This window comes from Hipposideros armiger, unplaced genomic scaffold, assembly GCF_001890085.2.
Source record: "Hipposideros armiger isolate ML-2016 unplaced genomic scaffold, ASM189008v1 scaffold_587, whole genome shotgun sequence".
In the NCBI taxonomy this organism is placed as follows: Eukaryota; Metazoa; Chordata; class Mammalia; order Chiroptera; family Hipposideridae; genus Hipposideros; species Hipposideros armiger.
Window position 1 is genome coordinate 618,237 of NW_017731937.1, and position 26,087 is coordinate 644,323.

The 26,087-nt window shown below is 35.0% G+C and overlaps 1 protein-coding gene and 1 pseudogene across 1 annotated transcript; one reads left to right on the forward strand and one right to left on the reverse strand.

Moving 5' to 3' along the window:
- The first annotated feature begins 10,754 nt into the window (after positions 1-10,754).
- On the forward strand, positions 10,755-11,576 carry CSNK2A2IP (casein kinase 2 subunit alpha' interacting protein). The gene has a single exon (XM_019624386.1). The coding sequence runs from the start codon at positions 10,755-10,757 to the stop codon at positions 11,574-11,576; it is 822 nt and encodes a 273-aa protein (XP_019479931.1).
- Positions 11,577-13,255: 1,679 nt separating this feature from the next.
- Positions 13,256-13,570, reverse strand: LOC109371712 (U6 snRNA-associated Sm-like protein LSm3 pseudogene; annotated as a pseudogene).
- Between the last annotated feature and the right edge of the window lie 12,517 nt (positions 13,571-26,087).

Sequence of the window (26,087 nt, forward strand, 5' to 3'; positions counted from 1 at the left end):
ACTATTTTTGTTTCATTTTGAGGACTTCTTTTGTTTTAACTTCCTGAATTTTTTCCTTCAAAAAATGGATATAAAGTTTTCTATTGCCCAACTAATTTCCCTGTCGCTGGACTATGATGTATGCCATCACTTTACCCCCATGGTTCTTTTTTATCTGTGTCTATCAATCAATATATTTGAGTGTTTCCTATTCTAAACAACAGCAAACAGACTTCCTTCAATGATAACCTTTTTCAACTGCTAACACTTCATAGTTTATTAAAGTCAAGCTAACTGTAATGGCTCCAATTCACACATGTTACTATTCTGGAACTGTCCTTTCAAATAAGTCCTTGAACTCAAGGACTTGTTCTAAGTAGCCACTCTTGAAATCTCTATAGGATTTGATTCTATTTAACGACATTAAAAAGTTATTTCCTGGACTTTAAAAAATTTCCTTTCACATTTCTTTCTCTGTTACTCCTGAACTGTATTGTTCATGTGTCTTCCTCCTGCCTGCTTCCTCCTCCCCCTACTCCGCCCCCTACTCCTCCTCTTCCTCTTCCTCTTTTCTTCCAAATGTCAGCCACTCAGAAGTTCTCATATACCAGGCTCTGCAATCTTCCTTTTTTCCCTCCATTTTCTGTTTCAATTCCTGAAGTTTTCTTTATTGACTTCCAGAACACTTTATTTCTTTTTGTGCTACTGTGGTCTGTTTTGTTTTATATCTATACCTCGCTTACTACCTCTTCTTTAGGTTTAGACTGCATATTCCCTAATAATATTTATATTTTTATATTTACCATAATTGGCTTTTAAATAGTTCCTTGGATTGAGTTCTCTACTCTTCCTTCTCCTGTGCCTTTAACATTTCAGAAGACTATTTTTTGTGTCTACAATGTGTTTTTCTGTATGGACTGCACAGGGATATTTTCTAAATATAATGACAATAGCTGGATACTGTGGGAACCAGTGAATCTAGCATTTTGTCTGGATTCACACCATGCCAAGTTCCCACTCTGCCTCTACTCTCTAAACTCTTCCATTTTCAGACTTGGTATTGATTTGCTATAACTTATGTCCTTGTCATGGGGGAAGAGAACAGGTATAACACCTTTCTGTTAAGATGTGGAAGGTTGACATTTTAAAGTTGTTTTTGAGGAAATTTTCCTGAAATTATAACAAAAAAAATCACACAGAAACACCAAAATTAATTGATTTTTATAGAGCACTTTATACTATAGCCCTGCTAAACAATAGTTTAGTGGTAACCAGAGGTTACCAGAGGGTAAGGGGGGAGGGAGTTGGTAGATGAGGGTAAAGGGGGTCAAATATATGGTGATGGAAAGAGAACTGACTCTGGTTGATGAGCACACAATGTGATATATAGATGATGTATTACAGAATTGTACACTTGAAACCTATATAATTTTACTAATCATTGTCACCACAATAAATTTTAATTAAGAAAAACCATATTCAGTGTATTTAGTGTTACCAAACCTAGGCTGACCTTGCTCTTTACACATCAAGCTCATGGTTCTTGAACCTATCTAGGACATGAGAACACATAGGAGAGACAGTGATGAATATAGCTTCATGGTGGTGCTATTTGGCTTCTTTGACTGACAACTGGATTGTAAATGGAAAATGGCAGAATTTGCTCAGATCTTTTATATGGAATAGAAAGTTGTAGAGCTCTTTTCTGAAAATGGTAACCCAGAAAAAAAATTTATTTCTCTGTACATTGGAACATAGTCCTCTCAGGATTACTTTTCTTTACAGGAATGAAAGTGGCATATAGCCTATAAGATCGTCTACACTGAAAGTCACTCAAGCTCCTGCTCCTAAGAACCCTTGAAATAGCCAGATTTTTAGTTTTCATGAAACATCTTGGTGAGAGGCACTTTAATAATCAAGAATATGTATAGATTAGTGTGCCTCTATGATAGAAAGAGTTCACAGAAGGCCTTGAAGTATTAATATGATAGATATTCTTGTGGGTTTATATGTGGGAAAGATGAGAGCCGAATGTCTGAACTCCACAAGGTAGAAATGTCAGGTCCTCGTGCCCAGGTATTCATGTCAGACTAGAGATAAGCCTCGGATTACAGAGTTTTTTTCTGAAGTCGTCTGCACAACTGAACCAGAGTATCTTATGCAGTTAGTTCCCAAAACAGGGTTATCCTCTTAGAGTGATCAATTCTCACTCTGAGTTTGGTGCATTAAGAAGTGACTTCCAAGAAATCCTCTAAATTCAAATCTCTTAAACTGTAAAAATATTAAAATAGGACTCATGATATATTAGGTGGTGAGAGTTTGGCAGGTGGGAGTTGATTTAGTTTAAACAAACCAAACAATTGAACAGATAAAAAGATTAAAACAATGCTAGGTTACTTCAGACTAAAAAAAAAAATTCAGATATCTCATATTCTGACTATTAACTAAAGTAGAAATTGTTAGAAAATGAACATATACATAACAGGATACTGAGTATTTATAAATGCTAAATTAATTAAAATTAATTAAAATTAATAATAATGATATATATATATTAATTATATATATATATATCAGAATATATATATATATCAGAATATATATATATATATATATATCAGAATACTGAGTATTTATAAATGCTAAATCGAGCTTCACCCATTTTTCAAGGCATCTATACATTATTTATGTTTTTATTGTATGGGTTTCTTGGAGGACTCCATCTTTTATTTCTTTTCAACTTGAAGCATGCACCTAATGGCAACATCTTACATAACATGGCATATTTATCAAAACAAAAGAAAATTAACATTGGTACAATATCATTAACTGAACTCCAGATTTTAATAGAATTTCACCAGCTTTTCTATTATTTAATGTGTTTTGGTTTGTCCAGATCCAGTCTAACATATCATGTTGCCTTAGTCCTAATCTTTAAATTTCTCGAATCTGTGACAGTTTCTCTATCTTTTCTCGTTTTTCATGACTTTGGTACCTTTAATGAGTACTGGTGAAATATTTTGTAGAGCTTTTGTCATTTTGGGCTTGTGTGATGTTTTCTCATGATTAGATTGGGTTCATGGATTTTGGGGAAGTGCATCATCCTTTTTATATATTATTGCATTTGATTTGCTAAAATAAGTTTTATGTTTTGCATCTAAATGAGTAATATTGATCTATAGTTTTTTTAATATAATAATGTTTTTGTTTGAACTTCTTATCAAGGGTAATGATTCATAGGATGAGTTAGGAAGAAATTCTTCCATTTTAATTTTCTGGAAGATTGTGTGCAGAACTGGTATTATTTCTTTCTTAAATATTTGGTAGAATGCATCAGTGAAGACATCAGTCTGATGTTTTCTTTGTGGGAAAGTTTTAAACTCAAATTCAATTTACTTAATAGATGTAAGGATTTTCAGGTTTCCTGTTTATTCTTGAGTGAGCTTTGGCAATTTGCGTCTCTCAAGAAATATATCTTTTTTATTTGGATTGTCTGATACACTGGCATAATATTATCCTCAGTATTACCTTATTCTTTTTAATATCAGTAGAGGCTACAGTAATGTCAGTTCTCACATTCCTGACATTTTAAATTTATGCTTTTTTTCCCCCATGATACACCTGGCTAAATGTTTTTAATTTCACTGATCTCTAAGAAATAGCTTTTGATATCCTTGTTTTTCTGGTTTCTCTTATTGATTCTCTTAATCTGTATTGTTTTCTTTCTGCTGCATAATTTTGTTAATGTGCTCTTCTTTTCCTAATTGCTTAAGGAACAAGCTAATGTCATTGACCTGAGAACTTCTTTATTTCTCACATAGTCATTTATTGCTAGCATCCCACAAATTTTTATACATTGTATTTTCATTTTTACTTACTGTATCAGAATTCCTAATACAATTCTCTTTGTCTCCTTATTTGACAATGGGTTATTTAGAAGTATATTATTTAATTTAAAATATTTGGTTATATTTCCATATATAGTTTTGTTATATATAGTTATGTTAATGTTCTATAATTTAATTTCATTGCCAAATCCAAGAACCTACTATGTATAAGTTGAACCCATTTAAATTTATTGATACTTGGTGTATGCTATATAATATTACATGTGTACATGAAAAGAATGTTTCAGAATAGAGTGTTCTATGAATATCAATTAGGTCAAGTTAGTTGATAGTGTTTTCAAAATCTTATACATCATTACTGATTTTCTGCTCGTTTCTATCCATTAATGAAAAAAAATATTGCTGTTTCCTTTATAATTTTTTTATTTATTGGATGTATGTTTTGGAAAAAAAAATAGAATGAAGGAGCAAAGAACATTTGGGCACTGGAAAGGTAACTGAAAGTTAGAAAGGAACCAGACATAGAAAATTGTTGCTTTTTTATGATTACTAGGATTTGTATTCATTTTCTATAAAAATTTAAGTAATTGTTCATTTCTGTAATAGGATGTGTGTGTTTTTATTGACTTGCTAGAACTAATTTTATACACAGTATTTGTGGTCATATGTCCTGTTAAATGTTGATATTTAGGAAAATTATTCATTCATATATATTGACCTAGCAAAGAGTGACTTCACTGAACTTTCTGAATTTTAATATTGACTTGCATTGGTTTTCTAATATTGATTGTATTGGTTTTCTATATTCTAAATTGGGTTTTCAATCATATAATATGCATAGAGAAATCATTTAGTTACTGTCTTTCAATAGTTATGTATCATTTTTCTTTTTTCTTCTTTAATACATATATTCCTAAATGTTCTTAAACAATGTTAAATTATAGTAATGGTAATGGATATGCTTATCTAATATCAGCTTATACTGGGACTAGCTCATATTTCAATACCAACTGAATAATTTTATTTTACTTTTATTTACTTATTTTTTTTAAAGATTTTTTATTGGGAAATTGGGGGATGGGAACAGACAAGTTGCTGTCCTTTTGTTCTTCAGTCTAGTCATGGAGGATGTTGCTTCACTGGCTCAAGTTGGCACCATCATTGCCTCTTCCCAGGCGAGGCAAATCAGTCGCCGGCTTCTGGACAGCCGCTCATGGCGGCTGCTGGCCCCTCACGCTGGCTGCTGGCTACACACAGTAGCCCATGGCAACCCACTGCAGCAGGAGCTGCAGCCTACGCTGTCGCCGGAGACTCACGGCAGCCCAGCTCCAGGTCGAGCTGTTGTTCATCATCTTAGCTGTGGAGGGCAGTGTCACTGGTCCTCATATGTGGGATCTGAACCGGGGCCCTCTGGCATCCCAAACCAGTTCTTAACCATCACGCCACTCTGCCGGCCCTTATTTTACTTTTAGATTAATGTTTGTTTTCATTAACTAGTTCCTCTTAGTAATTTATTGAGTTTTATGAAGGATGGAGGTTGTATTTTATAAAACGGCTTTCTGAGTATCTTTTAAAATTTATTTGTGAATTATGAACATAACAAATTATAATGTTTTCTAATAGTAAACCATCATTATATTGTTTGAATAAGATCAAGTTGGTGACAGTCAACTATTATTTCATTGTAATGTTAAATGTTTTATTTTATTTAGGAATTTTGCAAATGCAATAATTGATATCACTTTATTGCTTTTAATTTTGAAATATTTTTGTCATGTTTTAATATCAGTTATATACAATAGTTTCACAGAAAAAATAGAATATTTTTATATCATATTCTAAAAAATTCATGTATTAATAACATTATAAGTATTTCTTCATTGAAAGTTTGAAAAAACTCAACTATAAAAAGAGTTTGGGCACAGAGATTATTTGTAAGTTACTTCTTTCATAAGTTGTAATCATTTTATCCCATAGTTATAGCTTTATTCCAATTGCTACCACTTGTTGAGTTATATTTAATATTTACATGCTTTAGCAAAACATATTCTTTGAAATGGGAATGTTATTTGCTGAGCAAGTCTGAAAGTGGAAAAAATTCAGAAATGTTATTTTTCTCTGGTTTTTGTCTTAAATAGATTCTTGTTAGTTTCAGTTGTTTTTAATTCCTTTATTCCTCTCCATATGATAGCATGATTTCCATATTTTATTCTTCTTTTAAACATTTTTTTCATTGCATCTGTGTGCCAGAACTTAGTTCATCCTTTAATGTTTCCACCTTTCAGTGCAAATTTGTGTCAGATGTGTCTTTTCAAATTAGTGTCAAGTTATTAATTTTAAAACTTTTTATTGAAGTTAAGAAACATAGAAAAATACACATAGTATAAATGTTACAACTCAATTATCACAACCTGAACTCACTCATACAATCGTCATCCAGGTCAAGAAATAGAACTTTATCACCACCCCAGAAGCTTAGTGATCCCCCTTAATCTCCCTCCTCAGGTGTAACATTATCTTGACTATTTACACCACAACAAGTATGAACTTATCTTGTACTTTTATATATATAAAGTTATGAAGTACTTTTTGTGCATGTGATGTTTTTCATACAACATTTTGTATGTGAGATTCATCTATGCAGCTGCATGCTGCCAGATTTCTGGTTAATTTTCATTGTTATTTGAATGACTATATCACAACTTATTTATATAGTCAGCTATTGATTGACAGTTAATCTAGTTTAGATCTATTATGCATAATGCTCCAATGAACACCCTAGTATTTTGGTGCAAATATTCATGCATTGCATGCCTATTGAATTACCTAGGAGTAGGATATAATATGTACGTAGTCTATGTGTTTATATATATATACAATAATTAACCTCCAGAATCACGAATTTTCACTTGGTCAATTTTTATTTGATTTTTGTCACATTCTAATACTGTGTAGTACTCTCACTCTGTGGTTTAAATATGCATTTCACTGGTTTCTAACGAGACTAAGCTTTTTTATTTTTCATATATGTGTTACCATTTGGATATCCTTATTTGTGAAGTGCTTGTTCAAGTATTTAGCCCGCCATTCTAATTGCAGTGTTTGTCTTTTTCTTAGCAACATGCAGAGGTTATCATGGATATGAGTCTTTTCCAGATATATGTATTGTAAATATTATTTCACATTCTTTGATTTGCCTTTACTCTTTCTAAATAATGCTATCTTTTGATGATTGGGAGTTCTTGATTTTAGTTTATACATTTTTAAGGGTTATTGTTTTTTATGTTTTGTTTATGAAATCTTTGCATACCTCAAGGTCATGGAGTTTTTCCATATTACCATCTAGTAGCTTGTTAGGGTGCCACACAGGATAGAGTGGTGTGTGACATTCACTCCCCTCTTTAAAGCATTGGATGTCAAATCACACCACACTAAATGCAGCAATTACAATTAATGTCAGTGTTTATTGCTCATGCAGAAATAAGCAAAACACAGCCAAACCCTGAGTGAATAAAAGCTGTTTCTCACTACCAAGAGCTTGCTCTTGGATGTCTGGAAGGAAGAGAGTGAGTGAGGTTATCAGGGAAAGATATATATAGAGGTTAATATAATAATGTATTAGTGTAGATTAGATGTGCCTATATTATAAACTGAAATAGTGAAACTGGATAGAAAAATGTAGATTAGGATATGGGAGAGGTAAAATGAACAGGTCTTGCTGTCTGCATGGTTTTAAAGTGTGAAGCTGTCTAAAGTGCTTTCAAAGATTCTGAATTATATGACTAGATTTTAGGAATGGAGATAGAAGTTAAAAAGAAAATTTCTCTAGAAGGAGCAATAAGTTTATTGAATATTTTGTGTTTGAATTTTCTTTGGGATTTTGGATGGAAAAGCCTGATGATTAGTTGGAAATATAATTTTGCAGCTAAAGAGAAAACCAGAACTAGGGATGAAAGATTAAGAAATCATTGGCGTATAAATAATATTGTTGGTACTTGGAGAATTCCACAAAGTGTGATTCAAGACTTAAAAACAAGTGAATTAAGATACCAGTAAGCTATATATTAAAATAAATGTAAATAATATTAAATTTGTAAAAAAAACATCTTGACATAAGAGAAAACATTCTAGCAGTAATAGAATTTATAATAAATTAATTGGATAAGTTGGTATATATTAAGAATAAATTTGTCCATTAGAACTTGGGTTAGTAAATCATGGAAGCATACAAAGAATCAGGAAACCAAATTCTGGTAGTTCTTGTTCTTTAAGGGCCTAAAGTCCAGTGATTTAATTGGCTAACCCCAGGGTCTATTGCAATTACTCTCTGGGTTTGTTTTTTGTTTTTGTCATATTTTATGTTTTAGCCTTAAAATCTGAATAACAAATCCTTGGCCATGAAAAGTGCACTAAAATAATGTCAAGTAATGTGTTGCCTTTTAAGAGAAGCATGTCTGTCTTTCCTGAGTGATTAAATGTTTGCATTACTTTTGGCCAGCTGCAAGGTTATGTTTTCTATAAAGTTTCTATATTCATTTTTAAATCCTAAATGTAACTAATGTGATACTTAGGAATGAAATTAAGATAGAAAAAAACTTGTACTATAACTCTGAGAACTACACTGAGGCAAGGGCAAAAGTATTCAGTGAAGTCCTACAGAGAAATAAGAGAATAAATGGAGAGAATCAGAGTGGAGAGAAATAGTGGACATGAATGAAGACACGAGTTTTAAAAAGTAGTAGTAAAAACTATAATGGTGACAAATAAGAACAAAAGTAAAGACTAAAAGTATGCAATAGACTTTCAACTAGAATTATGAACTTTTGGAAGTGTGCTAAAAGGTGATAATGGACAATTTAATCTAAATTGAAAACCAACATTTCAGAGCTTCCATTTCACTTTTCTCTAAGATTCTTTTATTTCATTTCATGCAACAAACTTATCACAGATTTTTTTTTACTAAAGCAATCATTAAAAGAGTACCAGAAATAGCTAATACCTTTTATTGAGCATCTTATACCCTGGGCACTGTTACATGTTTTATATATCTTATTTAGTCTTTAGCCCAATAAATTAAACATTATATTTATATATTTTATAGATGGGCAACTGGGATTTAGAAAGTTCAATTCAAAAGTTACATGTAGAATAAATAGTTGAGATTTAACATAAAGCTTGTGCTTTAATCACTATCATAAATTGTTTGAGAAAATTAATATGCTATCAGGAGCTCTTCTGAACTCTCTTTACTATTCTCTTAACAGGAATTATTCCCTCAAAAGGAAAAGAACTCTAGGAAACTAAAAAAAGAAAGGAAAAATCTCTAGAAAACTAAAAAGAAGATAGGAGAATCTCAAATGGTGAAACTTTTTTTCAGCCTCATCTACAACTCAATTTTGAGACAACTCTATAATATTTCAGTATTAACAGAGATTACAAGATAGAAGTTAGAAACTACAAAAAGACTAAGTATCCATTGTCCATGGAATCAATCCAGCTAAAAGACTATCGGTTACTAAAACATCCCCACCTGTCAACTGCTTTCAAAAGGACATCTAACACTATCATGAGATGGTGCCACTAGCATATTATGATCAACACTTTGTGCCATTAGAACACTCTTACCAAATGGACACAACCAACTCAACAACACATCAGTACACAGGTGAAAATCTAAATCAACCCAATAACCAGTCTGTGGTCAGAGTACAATCCCATAGTAATCACCTTGCAACACCTCTACCAAGCTCTAACCAGAAGGTGCAGAGATCCCCTGCCAAGTCTCCAAACACAATTTCACAGGACTTCTATGACAGGGTTCTGAAATCACCATTATTCCACTCCAAACATCAGGCTACACCTTCACTAGACCTCTACCGAAGGACTTCATTGCAGCCTAATCGGAGAGCACTAAACTCACCTTTAATCCACCCCAAACCTCAGACAACATCTTCACTTTACTTCAACAAGACATCGTCATCACTGAAGCCCAATCCAGTAGCCTTAAGCTCACAATTATTCCTCCCCAAACCTCAGAGTACACCTTCCTTAGACCTTTGCCAGACATCACCTTCATGGAAGTCTAATCAAAGAGTCTCAAGTTCATCATTATTCCCCTTCAAACATCAAGAAACACCTTCCTTAGACATCCTCTGGACATCATCATCTTTGAGACCTAATCAAAGAGCCCTTAGCTCAACATTATCTCAGTCTAAGCCTCAGAAATCATCTTCACTGGACAGACTTTGGACATCTTTATTAGAGCACAAACAAAGATCTTTGAGCTCACCATCACTCAACACTATTCCTCAAACAAATGACTTGCTTCGAACATCACCTTTGTTGCAGCCCAATCAAATGGCTGTGAACTCCCTGTTACCTGCTGCCAGACCTCAGACACCACGTGTATTGAGCCCTAATTCTTGTGTTCTGAGCTTAGCATTGTCTAACTCAAAACCAAAGAAATCACCTTTATCACGTTCTGTCCACCAGACTCAGAGTTTGCCGTTGTTCCAGCCCAAATCTCAGATGGTGCTTACACTTGATCATGTCTTCAGGACCCTGAGCTCACCAGTTTGTCATGCCAAGTTTCAGAACACGCCTTTACCAAATGACAAACACAGAGCTACAGATTTATCTTCACCCCATCCCAAACCAAATGTTTCAGGTCAATCAGTATCAAGCTCCAAATACTGCATCAGGAACGTAGCTGCCTCAACAATGGGTCCCAAGAAGCAGAGTAAAAGCAGCTTTGATCTTTATGCAAGGACAGATTCAAATAAAGAAATTTCATGGAATTTAAATTATATTTATCCCTGCATTGTTAAAGGTGGAACTGTCCCTGATGATGTTGTAAATAAAATTATCAATTCTCTCTCCAAGACCAGAATCCAGAGGGATCTCTGTAGGCAGATTCTCTTTCGAAGGATGAGGGGAAAGCCAAATCCTCATCCTGGTCCCCGCCTTTCATCAAGTTATGTGGTTTGTTTAGCTTGTGGTTCCTGCATAAAATCTCAGTGTAATCATCTTATAGGAAAAAAAGATCCTCGTGGTGCAACACTATTTGTCATACCAACACCTGAGCCTAATTCTGAGGGGAAAATAGAAATGAAGTTAGTTTTTATGCTTTTTCTACCAGAGACTTCTTTCTCACCTTGTCTCCCATTCCCTGTGAAAGAAGATCAGCCCGATGAAGCTCTTGAAGACAACCTTGAAGGAATAGAGACAATATCACAATTTTCCCCCACATCTGAACCTGATATCACCCAGGGGCTTAATATGAAGAAAAAATGGCTGACTGTAGCCCCTGAAAACAAAGTTGTAAGCGAACAGCCCCAGGCTATTGACTGGCTGCTTTATGTTAAGAAAAGTAGCAATTCTCAACCTCAGACCAGGCCCCCATCCTCTCACTCCACATCCTTCTCCTCATCTTCCTCTTCATCTTCTTCCTCCTCTTCTGCTGCACCCTCCTCACCCCTTCCTTACAAACAGTCTACCACATCTACCCTTTCAGGTCATGTGTTCACTAAGTCACTTAGTTACCACCGGTTGCCTCCAGGGGTCTCCTGGCTTGAGTTTATATGTAGTAAAAATCACCAGCCACTTCCTGGAAAAACACATCAAAGTCAATTATCACCTCCCAAAACAAATCCTATGAAGAATAGAACCATAGTGAAAGGGCCAAAAGGGTCAAAGCTACTGTTTAAATTTTTCCGGACAAAGTTTCAAAATGAGAGAAATCTTGATTAACTTTGTTTTTTGAAAGCACTTGTCCCCTTAGTTCTTTGAGACTAGAGTTTGATTTCTTACCATACTTATTAAAATTCTTAGTAATAACTAAATGGTACTCTATATTTTAGCTGATGATGCACATAGTTAAGGGGAACTGTAATGCTTAAGTCTATTTTCTAGTTAAATAATAGACTACAATCTCCTAGAAACCAAACCTGAATCTCTTGTTTTTAACCAAATGCCTGGATTATAGTAGCCACTATGTAATCATTGTTAAATAAATTAATCATAATTGGCTATACCAGAAATACCTCATCTGTCTTGCCCAAGCTAGTATCTAGCTCCTTGTTAATCTCCTTCCTCATAAGAAAACTCAGATCATGTCCAACAAGTAAGAATATATAGATAATCTTTCCAGTTGTGTGTTCCTAGGGAAAATTCTTCTATGCTAAGATCACATACTCTGAAGTCCAATGATTTATTCAACTGTAGTTAACAAATCTCAGGAGAGAATAACTAACTAGTACAGATAACCCTACCTACCTCATGCTGACTGTGCCAATATTTAAATTATGGGTTCTAAAGTCACTTGTACATCACTTTTTAAATGGGTTAATAAAAATGTTTAAAACGTATTTGTTCCACTGGTTCTACTCGTAGTGGAAAGAGAAGAAGGTTGTCTTGCCTATTCACTCAATTAAGTGATCATCTCTATCCCCAAGGGCTAAAATTAATATCTTGTGCATACACTGATGACTCACAATTCTGCCCCTCTGCCCCCCATCTTTCTGATTGCCAGACTGCATAGCGGACATTTCCTATTGGAACATTGCACAGGCACCTCAAACTCAATAAGGTCAAATCAAAATTTACCCTCTTACATTTACAATTTGCACTTTTACATTTGTAATTCTTTATCTCTGTATTCTCAAATTCAGTGGACGTACCACCATCCATCGTGGAGTCATGTTTGACTGTTTTTCTCCTCACCTGGCCCTCTCGAAGTCCATGAGTTCTTATTATTATCTCTAGCATTATTATCTCTAGAATTCAGCCTTTTTCTCCAGCCCCATTGCCATTGTCCTAGTTGTGGTCACAGCATTTATCACCTGGATTACTGCAGTAACTCCTAAACATGCATTTTAATTTCTGAATGCATTTCTGATACACAAATTTGATGCCACTTCACTGCTTATAATCCTTTCCTCATTGCCCATTGTTTTCTGGGGAAAGTCTTAATTTCTTTGATGATTGAACTATTATTACATCACCAAACTGATTTCTTATTTTTCTTCAATCTCCTACCGATGCTTCAGCCACATTAATTTCTTCACAATGTGTAAAATGTGCCCAGGCCTCTCTTACATTCTATACTTTTTTAAATAAAAAAAGGAAACATCAAATTTAATTTAAATTTAAAAAATCAGAAGTTGTCTGAAAAAAAAACAGTAGAGCAAATCAACTTCTGAAAAAGAGTGCTGCATCTTGGTGATCACATTTATTGGAAGGGTTGGAGAAAAAACTGCCATTTAACTTAAGAATTTGTAAGTTATTTGCAAATCAACTCATTTCAGGAGTGGAAGAATCCTTGGTTGTTTCTTAGTATCAAAATTTATCCATTTAAAAAAAAATATCTTCTATTTAAAGAGGCAATCATACAAAGTCTCCTATTTTCCATACAGGATAAGTTCTTTGTTTCAACCAACTCTCAATAGAAGAGCAACTCGTACAACACCCTCTCCCCAGACACAGAGCATTGGAATATTCTGTTTTGTTGATTTATATATCTTTTTCATATGTTTCTTCATTAATTTTTATAGTTGTCACAGTTTCTTCTACACCTCTTAGTATCACATTTAAATGTTGATAATAATAAGCATGTATAATCTACCACAAAACTTACTGTCATTTCTTATTTTCACATACATTTTCTCAACCAGGCTGAGCCTGATGAGATTCAGGGGCTCTTCTATGATGTTGGTAGTTTGTTGCTGGTCCATGTTGTCTGCCATGTTTCAAACCCTGGGTCCTTTCCCCTACATCCTATACTTAAATCAACAATTCTGCTGTCCAGAAATATCTTTTCACCTCTATGTTTTTATTCTACAGTGCTCTATTTTGTGTTGACATCTTCTGGTAAGACTTTTTCTGATTCACTTACAAAGAGGTTAGTTGGCCTTCCTATTATTATGAAACTCCATGTTATCTGTTTGTACAGCTTTAAGCATATTATATAATAATTATTTCTTGTCTGTCTTTATTCACTAGGCTGAAAACTCCTTGTTCACTATTTCTGTTTGTTTGTTTTTAACCTTGTCTTTGGAATAGAGTACATACCCTAAATTATGTGTATTATTGAACTCTTCACCTTTTTTAGTTCTCTGAAGTAATGTTTTATGTCTGCATCTTCCACATAGATTTAATATTGATTGTTCTTTGTATATTTTGTCTTTTTGAGAACATATACAAAAATGTTACTGATGACAGCAGTCATCCTTGTATAATTTCTTATGTTAAAAGTGTTTCATTCTAGTATTTTAGTATTAAATATGATTTTGGCTGATGCACAAGTGATCAGTAATGATGAGAAAGAACACATGTATGTGGTAATATGTTCCAGGCTCTCGCCAATCTTTTTTTTTTGTATTAAAAATATAGCTAATATACAATATTATATTAGTTTCAGGGTTACCCCATAGTTATCCAACACTTGTATGTCTATAGAAGTGACTCCCTCTCTGTTTATTTCTATGTATTAGGTAGGGCTGCTATGTCTCCCAGTCTTGGCTGGGTGGGTGGCCATATGTAGTAGGTGTCTTTTGGGGCCTTGTGGCACATTCTCCCTAGTCACCTGCTCTGGGTGCTCCAAGAGTGTCCCTTGTGTGTGCACCCTATTATAGTTAAGCCTTGATTGCTATTGGCACATCATTTGGTGGTGTTGACCCTTAGGCTGAATGGCTATAGGGCTTGGCCACGTCCACAGCTTATGGGCTGCCGTGTGGAGGGCTTACATTACTGAGTGGGATTCGCCCCAGTGGGTTCTGGAGCTTGTTGAGACCACCCTTTGTGTGTGCCAATTGAGGGGCTAATTGGGTGGTGCTCTGCTGTGGTCTGAAGCCAACCTCCAAGTATGCTGGTTCTGTGGCCTCTTGGGAGGGGCTCTGGTGCAGATCCAGATCACCCACTGCCTGTGACTGTTTGGGGACTACCTGATAGGAGCTACAAAGGGATCTGCGATTGTTTGCTGCCTGTGTTAAACCTGGAGGTGCGTGGGAGAGGCCACGCTACAAACCAAGGACGTCTGCCACCAGTACCAGGCCTGGGGTAGCTCCGCAAAAAGTCAGGACATCCCAAGTCCTGCTGCCACCTTCCAAGTCCGTTAAGGTTCTGCTGCTGATAGAGCCTCTTGGGGTATGCAAGTTGGGTGACGTTAATGTGGACTCTGACTTGGTGCTAGTGCTAAACTTGGAACTATTCAGCAAAAGTCTCAGAGCACACACCGAGGCCATTTGCCACCCACCTGGGGCCTACCAGAGTCTGATAATTTTCCAAGAAAGAGGGCAATGAAGGTGGAATTGGCTGCTCATAGAGAAAGTGCCTCCATTTTTGGAGGAATTGGATGGGGTGGGTTCCCAGTGAGTCAGCAGAATGGAGCAGTGGAGCTAATCTGGCCAATCAGATTCAGATTTGGCCTGTGGGGGCGGGCTCAACACAGGAAAGATGGCGCTTGCCGGCTAGCTGCATGGAAGGAGGACCTCCCACAGGGAAAATGCTGACTGGCCTCCAGTCCTCTCCCTGAAGGCGCACAACTCTCTGTCCAGCTCATATGTCTCCAATGCCTCCTGAGTCACCGACCCTCTGCTGGAGCCCAAGGTGGGTGCCTGCGAATGAATGAATCTGTGCGTGGGCCATTTAAGAGGATGTCTGGGTTTCCCTCAGCGTTCTGTCCCATCCAGATGGTCGGGATCCCCATGGTTTTTTACAGCCAGATGTTTGGGGGCTCCTTTTCTCGGCACCAGCACTCCAGGCTGGGGAGCCTGGTGTGGGGGGCTGGGGTTTATTGGTCCTTCCAAGGGAACCTCCTTGGCTGAGATATCCCACCTGATTCTCAACCACATAAGGAGGCTTGAGGCCTATTTCGCGTCTCCATACCTCCTACCCATCTCTACATGGCTTCTTCTTTATAATTTTAATCATAGGAGTTCTGTTCAGCTAGACTTCAGATGGTTCTCCAGGTTCGTTGTTTTACAACTTAGTTGTTATTTTAATGTGTTCACAGAAGGACACAGGCACTGTGTTTATTTACTCTGCCATCTTGGATCTCTCTCTCCAATCTCTTTAGAAAACTCTTGACATGTGCTTTATTCACCCTGTACTTCTCTTTTGGTGACATACATAACTTATGTAATTACTTGTTCAATATGTTTTCTACTAGACTAAACTTTATGGATGGAGGTCCTGTGTCTGTCTATCTTGTTTACCACTAACTCCTTAGGTCATCATGGTACCTGGCACATACTGAGTATTCAATAAATTTTTATGGAATTAAAGTAGATTTAGGACTTTAACTGATTTTTCTTTATTGGTATAATTTACATGTTTAATTTTCCATTTTTTAGCTTATGTTCTAAAATTTATGCCTCATTTTAATATTCACTTTTTCCTTTGTTTTTTGGACTATGATTTAGTTGTTTTTAACTTCTCTATTATACTGGCAGTTATTTATCTTGTTGTTATAACAGTGTCTACTTTCAAGATTTATTCAAAAGAATTCTTTAACCAATATTTTCTAATTTTTAAATTTGGAAATAAAACCACTTATAATTCATGGGGAAAAAATGCATGAGCAAAAAATTACTAACTCTCCCTCTCCCAGCTTTCATTTATCCCAAAAAAATTCAAAATAGGGAATAACATGTGTCATGCCAGAAAGGACAAGAAATTTCTGCCAGATCTTGTACAGATGAGATCAGATTTAAGAAAGACAGAAGCACTCAAATTTACTACTAGTATATTTAAAGAAAGAGATCTTCTGAAAGTAATAGAAACATATACTGATTGCATCCTATTAATGCCTTTTTCCTTAAATAGAAAGAGCTCAATATGAGAGCAGATTATATGACAATTGGGAGGTGGAAAGTAGATCCTATGAATTGTCACATTTTGATGTAACCAATTGATGTAAATTGGTATGACATATCTGGATGATAGTTTGGCAATAATATAAAAAAGTAATAATATACATAACTATTTTCCATATGGTCATCTTTATTGGAATGTATTTTTTTAAAGTCCTGACTATATAGAGTTATGTAAACAAGTAAGCATTGTGTTTCTTTGTAATAGTGAGGGGTTGGGGGAAAAAAATCCAGATGTTCATTTATAGAAAAAAGTGTTTAATACACTCTGATCCATACCTATGGTGTTTTTCCTAGTGAAAAATTATTATTTCTTACATTTTACCTACATTTACATTAGGGCTAGGGCTACCTTCTTTAAGAAGATATCTTAAGAACCATTGGGCATTAATAGTGAAGAAAGTAAAACAAAGAAGAGATAGCTAAACTACTTTAAGTTTCAAACAGAAACTTTTCAAAGAGAGTCAGTGAAAAAGGGAGAGAGAATATATAATTTATGATTTGTTTTAAGTGAAAATGTACTCAGATTATAAGGCAGATCACACACAGTTTATATATGATCCCAACTTATAAAGCATTGAAAATATGCATATATGTATATTTGTGTGTATGCAGTTGTGTAAAATGTATTTCATATATATGAGAAAGATGGAGTGACTGGAAGTAAACATCAAAACGTTAAATAAAGATGGTAATTACTGGAGAATAGTTATAATGGAGTGTTTCTAATTTTCCAAATTTTTAGTAAGTATGAAGATTACTTTTAGAGTTAACAATATAAAGCAAATGCTATAAAAATGAAAAATAAAACTTGTTTTCCCTCCTCTATTTTAGATGAAGTATATAGCACACAATTTTGCTGTTCTATTCCTTTTCACTTATTGATATTCTTTGTGGCTTTACAAGTTCCCAGAAAATGCATATTTTTATGAGGTACATACTTTCTTCAGGAGAGATGCATTGTGTTGTTTTAAACCCTGTTAAAACATTAAACATTTTTTTAATTCTTTACTTCAATATTCATTGCCAGACTTCTTACACCATTCTTACATATATTTGTGCATTTGTTTATTTTAAATTATGAATGAAATATTTCAAACCTATAAGGAAAGATAAACAATATGTTGCTGAAAGTCTTTATACCACCACCCAGCTTTATCTAATCTTTTTCTTTGGTTACATTCACTTCATGTGTTAAAGAAATACAAGATTATTGATACAAGTGCTAACCCCTCTGCATATAACCATTCAGGATCACAATCCTAGCTTGAAATCCCCAGAAGTAACCACTGTCATGAATTTGCTGTAAGTCATATATGATATTTTTTAGAAATTTACTAATATTTTTGGGGCCATAGCAATCTAGTCTTTTGGATGTTTTAAAACTTTGTATACATTATATCACAATGTATTTAACAGTTAAAAATGTGTGGTTTTTTTATCTAGAGTGTGTTTTTGATATATATCCTGGTTGTAAAATACAAATAGGTCATTCATTTTCATATGTATATAAAAGTTTCCCATGTCAATATGTAATTAAGACTTGTTCTCAGCCAGGGTTGATTTTGTTCCCAGGGGTTATTTGGCAGTGTCTGCAGACATTTTTGATTGTCATGACTGAGATGTTCTAAGTCATGACTATGTAAAGGCCAGGGATGCTGCTAAATATCATACAATGCCAAGGATAGCCCTGACAAAGAAATTATTCTTTCAGTCTAAAATGTTAATAGTTTCAAGGTTGAGACACCTTGAATTAATATAAATATTAGTGAGAATTTTTTTTTGTTTGCTCTAAATCTTCAAACTCTGTTGAATTTAATGCTTAGAGCAAATCACAATTCAGACTAGTCACGTTTCATGTACTTAATAACTATTTTAAACAATATAGGGTCATAGTATGAAAGCAATTAAAAATTTACTGTATATTGCCAAATTGCTCCTCAAAGTATACATGCTCCTAATATACATGCCCTCAAACAATGTATGAGAGTTTCCACTGTTCTGTACTGTCACCATCACTAGATAATTTTCAGAATTTTTAATTCTTGGCTTATACTAATAATACAGTTTTTACAATGAAACGATCTCCTTGTACTATATCTTTAATTTTGTCTCTCTTATTGCTAGTTGCCTTAAACATTTTTTCATGTTTATTGACCTTGTGGGTACCTTTTCTGTGACTTGTCTTTCATAATCTTTGCTCATTGTTCTATTACATGCTCTATTTCTTATTAATTTGTAGAAAAATTTTATGTGTGCCTTCCAAACGTACACTCTTTGGCCTGGCTTGATATTAAACCATTCTTGTAGTATCTCAAAAATGTTACTTGGCCATAATACGTTATTAATCCTGCTGAATTCAGTTTTCTAAAACTGAGTTATAATTACACCTATTATGCTCAAAAGTATTGTAGAAATAAATGAAGACCGACCAAATAATAACCAATGACTATTTATTCAGAACTTGGTGTAGCAAGAGAGTGAGTCACCATTACTCACATTTGGCAGAAACTCAAAGGCAGGCAGAGGAGTGGGAAAGTTTTATAGTGGAAAAAAAGGGAAGACTTCAGATTACACCCTGAGTGGAAGCTGTTGGCGTGCAGAAGCTGTAGACAGGCTAACTAGAAGAGGGACATACTATGAGATTGGTTAAGGGTGCATATTTGGCTTTCTCTGATTGGTCCTAGGTGGAGTGGGGGAACAAAAAGTAGGGAAGCTGTCAGTTATTAATCATTTCCTGGCCAGCTTGAGCCAATTGTTACAGGGGTTATTGTTTGGCTTCTTTAATTGTTACTGGAGAAAGTGGTCTGACTTTCTACATGTGTGCTATGTAGATAACAGGCTGGCTTCCTGGGCTGCTTACTGCATATAATCTAATGGGTCAGTTTCCTGGGATGCTTATTGCAGATTGTAGGTCAGATTTCTATTTTTATATATAGTCTGGCCATTGTCTGTTTTGATATTCAGTCTCATGGTATGGTATGTCTTTACTTTTCTTATATTGTCCTTGATGTTTTTGTTATAGAATTGTAAATAAATTGAATAGTTTTTCATATTTTTATTCTCTTAAGCAATTTGTATCCCAGAATTTTGATAAGTAGTAATTTTTTGTTTAGTTTTCTTCTATTACTCTTAGAAATCTCTAGATTGATTTTTTTCTTGGTAATTAGCAATTTAGATTTCTCTGATATTTGTTATTTTGTAGATCAATTTTTCTCTGTCTGGATTCTTAATGAATTTTTTTCTTTGTCATTTTAACTTAACAATGTTGCCAGCAAGTGCTTTTGGAATGCAGTAAGTTTTTATTTTTTAATTAATTAATTTTTTAAAAAGATTTTATTGGAGAATTGGGGGAGGGGAACAGCGTTGGGAAATCAGGGAAGGGGAACAGACAAGGTGCTCTCCTTTTGTTCTTCAGTCTAGTTGTGGAGGATGTGGCTTCACTGGCCCATGTTGGTATTATCATTGCGCTCTACCTGGGTGAGGCAGATCGGTCGCCGGCCTCTGGACGGCCGCTCACAGCGGCTCTTGGCAGCTCACGCTGGCTGTTGGCCACTCACAGTAGCTTATGGCAGCCCACTGCATCAGGGGCTGCATTGCAGCCTACGCCGTTGCCAATGACTCACTGCAGCCCAGCTCCAGGGCGAGCTGTTGTTCACCATCTTAGCTGTAGAGGGCAGTGTCATTGGCCCTTATGTGGGATCCGAACCGGGGCCCTGCTGCTCAGAGATGACATCCCAAGCCAGCCCTTAACCAATGCACCACTTGGCCGGCCCTGTAGTAAGTTTTTAAATATGAATACATTGTACTATTTAATTTGATTATTTTATAGCTTTGAAAATTGCTTTCTTTAATCTGTTATATCTTCTTTATGGCCACTAGATGATTATGTGTTGGATTTCTGTTCTGTTTTTTAATATCTTTCATCTCATTGCATCATTATTAATTTTCTCTGAATTCTGGGAAATCACCTCAAGTTTTTTTACATGAGTAATTCTGTGTTATCATTTGTGTTCCTGATTGGCCCCTTTGGAGTTTTAATTCTGTTCTTGTTCTTTTATTTTTTAGTTTTCCTGGTATTACTTTAGAAAGTCAACATCACCAAGATTTATTTTTCTATGATTCTGAGTTTTTAGGTTGATTTTTCTTTCCTATGTTTTGCAGAATATTACAGAACCATTTAAAAATCTTAAACATTTTTACACGTGGAATATTTATTACGATTTATAGTTATTTGAAAGAACATAAACTTGAAATGCATAAAAAACACAATCCTTACAGGCATTGTTGGCACAGTTCTTCTCTCTGCACCCTATTAGAGAAACTAGATTCCCCAAGATCCAGTGCACTACCCATTTTCATCTCCATTCTTTTTGTTTTTCTATTTCTCTCTAAGGAGAGAAGCTCCCTTTCTCCTCATTTTTCCTTTTGTCATTCCCCTTCTTCCAACAGTAATTTTCTATATGTGTGTATTTGGTAGAAGAAATTCTTTAACAATATAAAATTATAACCAAATACATTGGTGGATCATCTACTATTTTAGTTGATAGATCCTTTGGTTGTTGGAATTGGAACACAGTTGAAGGGGGTTTATAAGGAGTCTACTTATTTTTCCTTTAGGTATTCATCACTCACCAAATATCCCCAAGTGCTGAGGGAAAATATTTAAAGCAGCTTCTCTGAGATTCATGATCCATTTAGTCCCCTTGGGGAAGGAAACTTCCCCTTCTTACCCACCACCTCCACAGAGAAAAAGAAGTCAGGTGATTCAGTCTAATCTACTTATCAAATGAAATTTCTTTGAAGTAGATGTTTAGTATTTGCTATAAGGAATAGTTCTTATTTGTAGAGCATGTTCAGCAAAATATCCCTATTTAATAATTACTTACAGTAAATAATCTATGAATTTATAATGTATGACTCACTACAGAATGTCAGATAAGCTGTACAACTTTCTGGTTAAAAAACAATGATATTTCATAACTTAAATGCACATCATTTCATAAGGGTTGCTACTAGAGATAATGGTCAGAAGTAGGAAGTACACCTGATCTGTAGATAGCAGGTACCTCACAAACATTCTTGCAAACCATATGTTATTCTTCTAGAACAAAGAATATATATTGAATAAAGGAAGGATAGGAGATTCCTGGAATGTCCGGGTTTCCTCTTCACTTTGTCTATGCCCTTGCTTACCTCTATTATTGAAATATTTAGGTAAATTTTGGTATAGGATAAGATTTTTGATAGTTTGAATCTGACCTGACAATCTGTTCCGTAGTGTGAGTTCAAGTGCCCATTATCTGCCAGGCTCTGATTTGGTGCTGGAAAGAGGCTTGATGCAACAAACCAGTTGGTGTAAAATATTTGGATGATATTTCACAATAATATCAAAACCATAATAATATACATAGCCACTTTTCCCTATGGCTCTCCTATGTAGAGCAGCATAAAAGCAGCCATAGGCAATATGTAAATAAATAGGGTTGTCTGTGTTGCAGTAAAACTTTATTTACAAAAACACACAGCAGACCATATGTGGCCCCTGGTCCATAGCTTGCTCTGTTCTTGATAATGTAGTTTGAGAAAGCTTCTATGATGAATAACAGTTGTCTCTGAAGTAAAGACAGTATATGTCAGAAAGAAAATCTTTGATAGATTTACAATATGTGCAGGGTTATTTACATTTACACTATGTGCAATGTTAACAGTTTAATAGTTTTTCAGGGGTTTTTTTTGAGTGTTGAGCTTTATTTATTTTTTAATTTAGTTTAATTTAATTTTTTTTTGCTGAGCCATCCTGCTACCTGTTGTCAGCTCAGCGGTAGCTCAGCTCGGGCCGTGAATCGAACCAGCGACCCTGTTGCTCTGTTGTTGACCCTCTTGAGTGAGCTCTTAACCAACTGAGCCACTTGACCAGCCCTGAGTGTCAAGTTTTAAATTCAATAGCTTTAAAGAAATTTGAGAGGATGAACCAGTGGTGGTTAAACAGGTAATATTTTTCTTAGTGTGTGTTTTTTTAACTTATAGATGATTATAAAATTAATTTCATTAACTTTTAAAATGATATTTTGCCTATTTTTAGCTTAGCATAGATGATGAAAATAAATCACTAAGGGAAAAGATGGATAGTTGCTTGCCTGGAAGTTCAGGAAAGAAATAAGGGAGAACATTTCATTAGAGCGGAATGGAGTTTGGGAAGGCCTGTGGACATGGGTCTCCCTCTCTCTGTCTTCCTCCTTAGTGCTCTAAGTTTGCTTCTCTGCCAGCTTGATGGGCTGGCTTTCTTCAAAACCAATTTTTAAGTTATTGAATTTTATTGCAATAAAGTGCTATTTTTCTCGTCTCTTTCTGATTTTCTTTCTTTTTCCCCTGCCCCCCTTCTCTTCCTCCTCCTCCTTCTTCTAATCTTGAACAATCTATATAAATTCTTTGTCAAGCAGATGCTTCAGGAAAAACAAACACAAACTCTAAACTTCCTTTCCTGACCTCCATTTTTGTAGGAAAACTCATTAATCTGTGCTTCGTTATAGTTCAATGCCAAATTGCATTTACTTTTCCAATCCCTCCCCAACTGCCTGACCCTTTCTCTCCCCTGCCCCCCAATACTCACAAAAAAAGCCAATGAATTGGTGCATTTCAGATACAAGTAGATGTGTTTTTCACATTAACAAACTATAGGATCCTTGGGAAGTAATTTTGCCTCTACTAATCTCAGTTTATACATGTGTAAAGCTAAAGAGTTAGTGTATATTTTCTAGAATTCTTTCATATTCTTGCATACAATGTTTTTAAATCCAAAATTACAGCTAAATCTAACCATTTCTCACTTAATTATATAGTACGTGACTTTATGCTTTTGTTTACAGGATTCCTAACACCTGTAGTAACTACATAGTTACTAATATGTTATTTTAATTAATCCTGTGCACATTTAACAAGAGCCATGCTGATCATTTATTTTTGGCGTTATTTAAATTCATGAAACATGAGGCGCTGAAAAAAAGAGAATGTAGATGGAGCCAGGCTTATTTCTCCACTCATTCATTTACATAATATCAAGTGTCCATTTTATACAAGTCACTTCAGAAGGAAACTCTGCCATCTCTGGACCATCACCTCAACACTCTGTGCCTTAAACTCTCTCCAGAAAAACACTAAATGGATCTGGATTATATTATCTCTCAGGTTTAAACATTTGTTTCTCTTCTAGGTTGAAAAAAATAAAACATCGCTCTAATATTCAGGAATAATGATCATGTGTTGTGCATTTTTGGGCTCAGACACTCTCAGACTCAGACTCTGTCACTAACTGCACAATTTTGGCAAGTTAATCACTGTGAAATCTGTTCTTTCAACAAAGAGGGATGATATATGATATATAGTGAGCATCTGGCACATAGTAACCCTGAAATAAATAGTATTCCTCCCTTTATTATTATTTTGTTTAAATTCTTTTTAAAAACATTTGTAGATCTGTTTTGTTTTAATAATTACAGTTTGGTAACATAACTTAAACATTTTTGATGCTCTAGGATAATAATGGCTGGAGATCCATGTTGAAAACATCAATTACAATACTCTTCAGTCTTCTGACTTTTATCCATTAAATTTATATCCCATTTTAACCATCACCATTCAGGTCAAGGATGCTTATTGCTCATTGAGCAAAGTCCAGAATTTTTAGCCTGTCAGATAAGGTCCTCCACAATTTTGTCCACATCAAACTGTTTCACCATCTTCCATTTTCACAATGTACTATGTTCATATAGCACTTCAACTCCATGTAATCTTTGCCTCTTGCAATTTCTCAAATAGGTCTGCCAATTAAGTTTGTGAACTTGTTGCAACGATGTTGCTAACCTTTTTTAATATCAGAGGAATGATTCATTATGAATTTGTACCAACTGGACAAACAGTTAACCAAGTTTACTATTTGGAAGTGCTGAAAAGTCTGCGTGAAAAAGTTAGACGACCTGAAATTTTTGCCAACAATTCATGGCTCTTGCATCACGACAATGCACCAGCTCACATGGCACTGTCTGTGAATGAGTTCTTAGCCAGTAAACAAATAACTATATTGGAACACTCTCCCTACTCACCTGATCTGGCTCCCAATGACTTCTTTCTTTACCAGAAGATAAAGGAAATATTGAAAGGAAGACATTTTGATGACATTCAGGACATCAAGGATAATACAACAACTCTGATGGCCATTCCAGAAAAAGGGTTCTAAAATTGCTTTGAAGGGTGGAATAGGTGCTGGCATTGGTGAATAGTTTCCCAAGGGGAGTACTTCGAAAGTGACCATAGTGATATTTAGCAATGAGGTATGTAGCACTTTTTCTCGGATGAGTTTTTGAGCTTAATTGTCTGACCTCATATACCTCATATTTTTCTACCTCATATACTTTCCTCATGCTGCTTTGTCTCATTTAGAACACCCAACATCCACATCCAACTATGTCAATAACCTATCCTTTACTTTAGTTCAGCTCTGTTAACAATATATCAACACCTCTAGTAATTCTTCCTTTTGTGCATTTCTATGCGTCTGGCCTGGGTTTCTTTGATTACATGTACACATTGATCCTTTCAATTTGTTTATTTATAATTTCAATTTCACCTATGAGACTGTAAGTGCTCTAAAGTCTAACCCTTTTCAGCATATTTTCTTCACTTTACACTGTGAAGTGTCTTGCTCTCAGTAAATGCCTTGCTAATAAATATTTAAATGAACATTTGATTTGAGACAGAAAGTATAGCGAAATAGGCTGAGAGCAATTTTTGTTGCTTATAGAAAATGACTTTCCTAAAGCTTATTCCTATAGTAAGGAAAATGGTGTATCAGAATCACATGCTGGGATTTGTGCCAGCCTTACACTACAAAGTGAGAAGTGTATGAAAAGATAATGCTGAAGTGTTGAAATCTAACTAAAGAAGTGTTAATTGCAGTACTTTAGAATATGAATATTAGCTGAAGCACAACCTCACACTTCTCCGGTCAACCAAAAAGTAAAAGACACAATAGGTATATAATGAGTGGGAAATTATTCTTTAAAAGGTTGATATCATGCCATATTGTTTATGATAGAAAGTTATTGAGATCTGTGATATGAAGTAGAATCATAATATATGGCATTTGGTACACTTATTAATGACTGAATTGCAAATTAGCCTTTGTATCTCTCTCTCTCTTTTTTTTAAATTTTATTGGGGAACAATATGTTTTTTCCAGGGCTCATCAGCTCCAAGTCAAGTTGTTGTCTTTCAATCTTAGTTGTGGAGGGTGCAGCTCAGCTCCAAGTCCAGTCGCTATTTTCAATCTAGTTGCTGGGGGTGCAGCCCGCCATCTCATGAGGGAGTCAAACCAACAACCTTGTTAAGAGCA

Coding starts and splice junctions, on each gene's coding strand:
- CSNK2A2IP (XM_019624386.1), top strand. CDS start 10,755: ATGAGGGGAAAGCCAAATCCTCATCCTGGTCCCCGCCTTTCATCAAGT.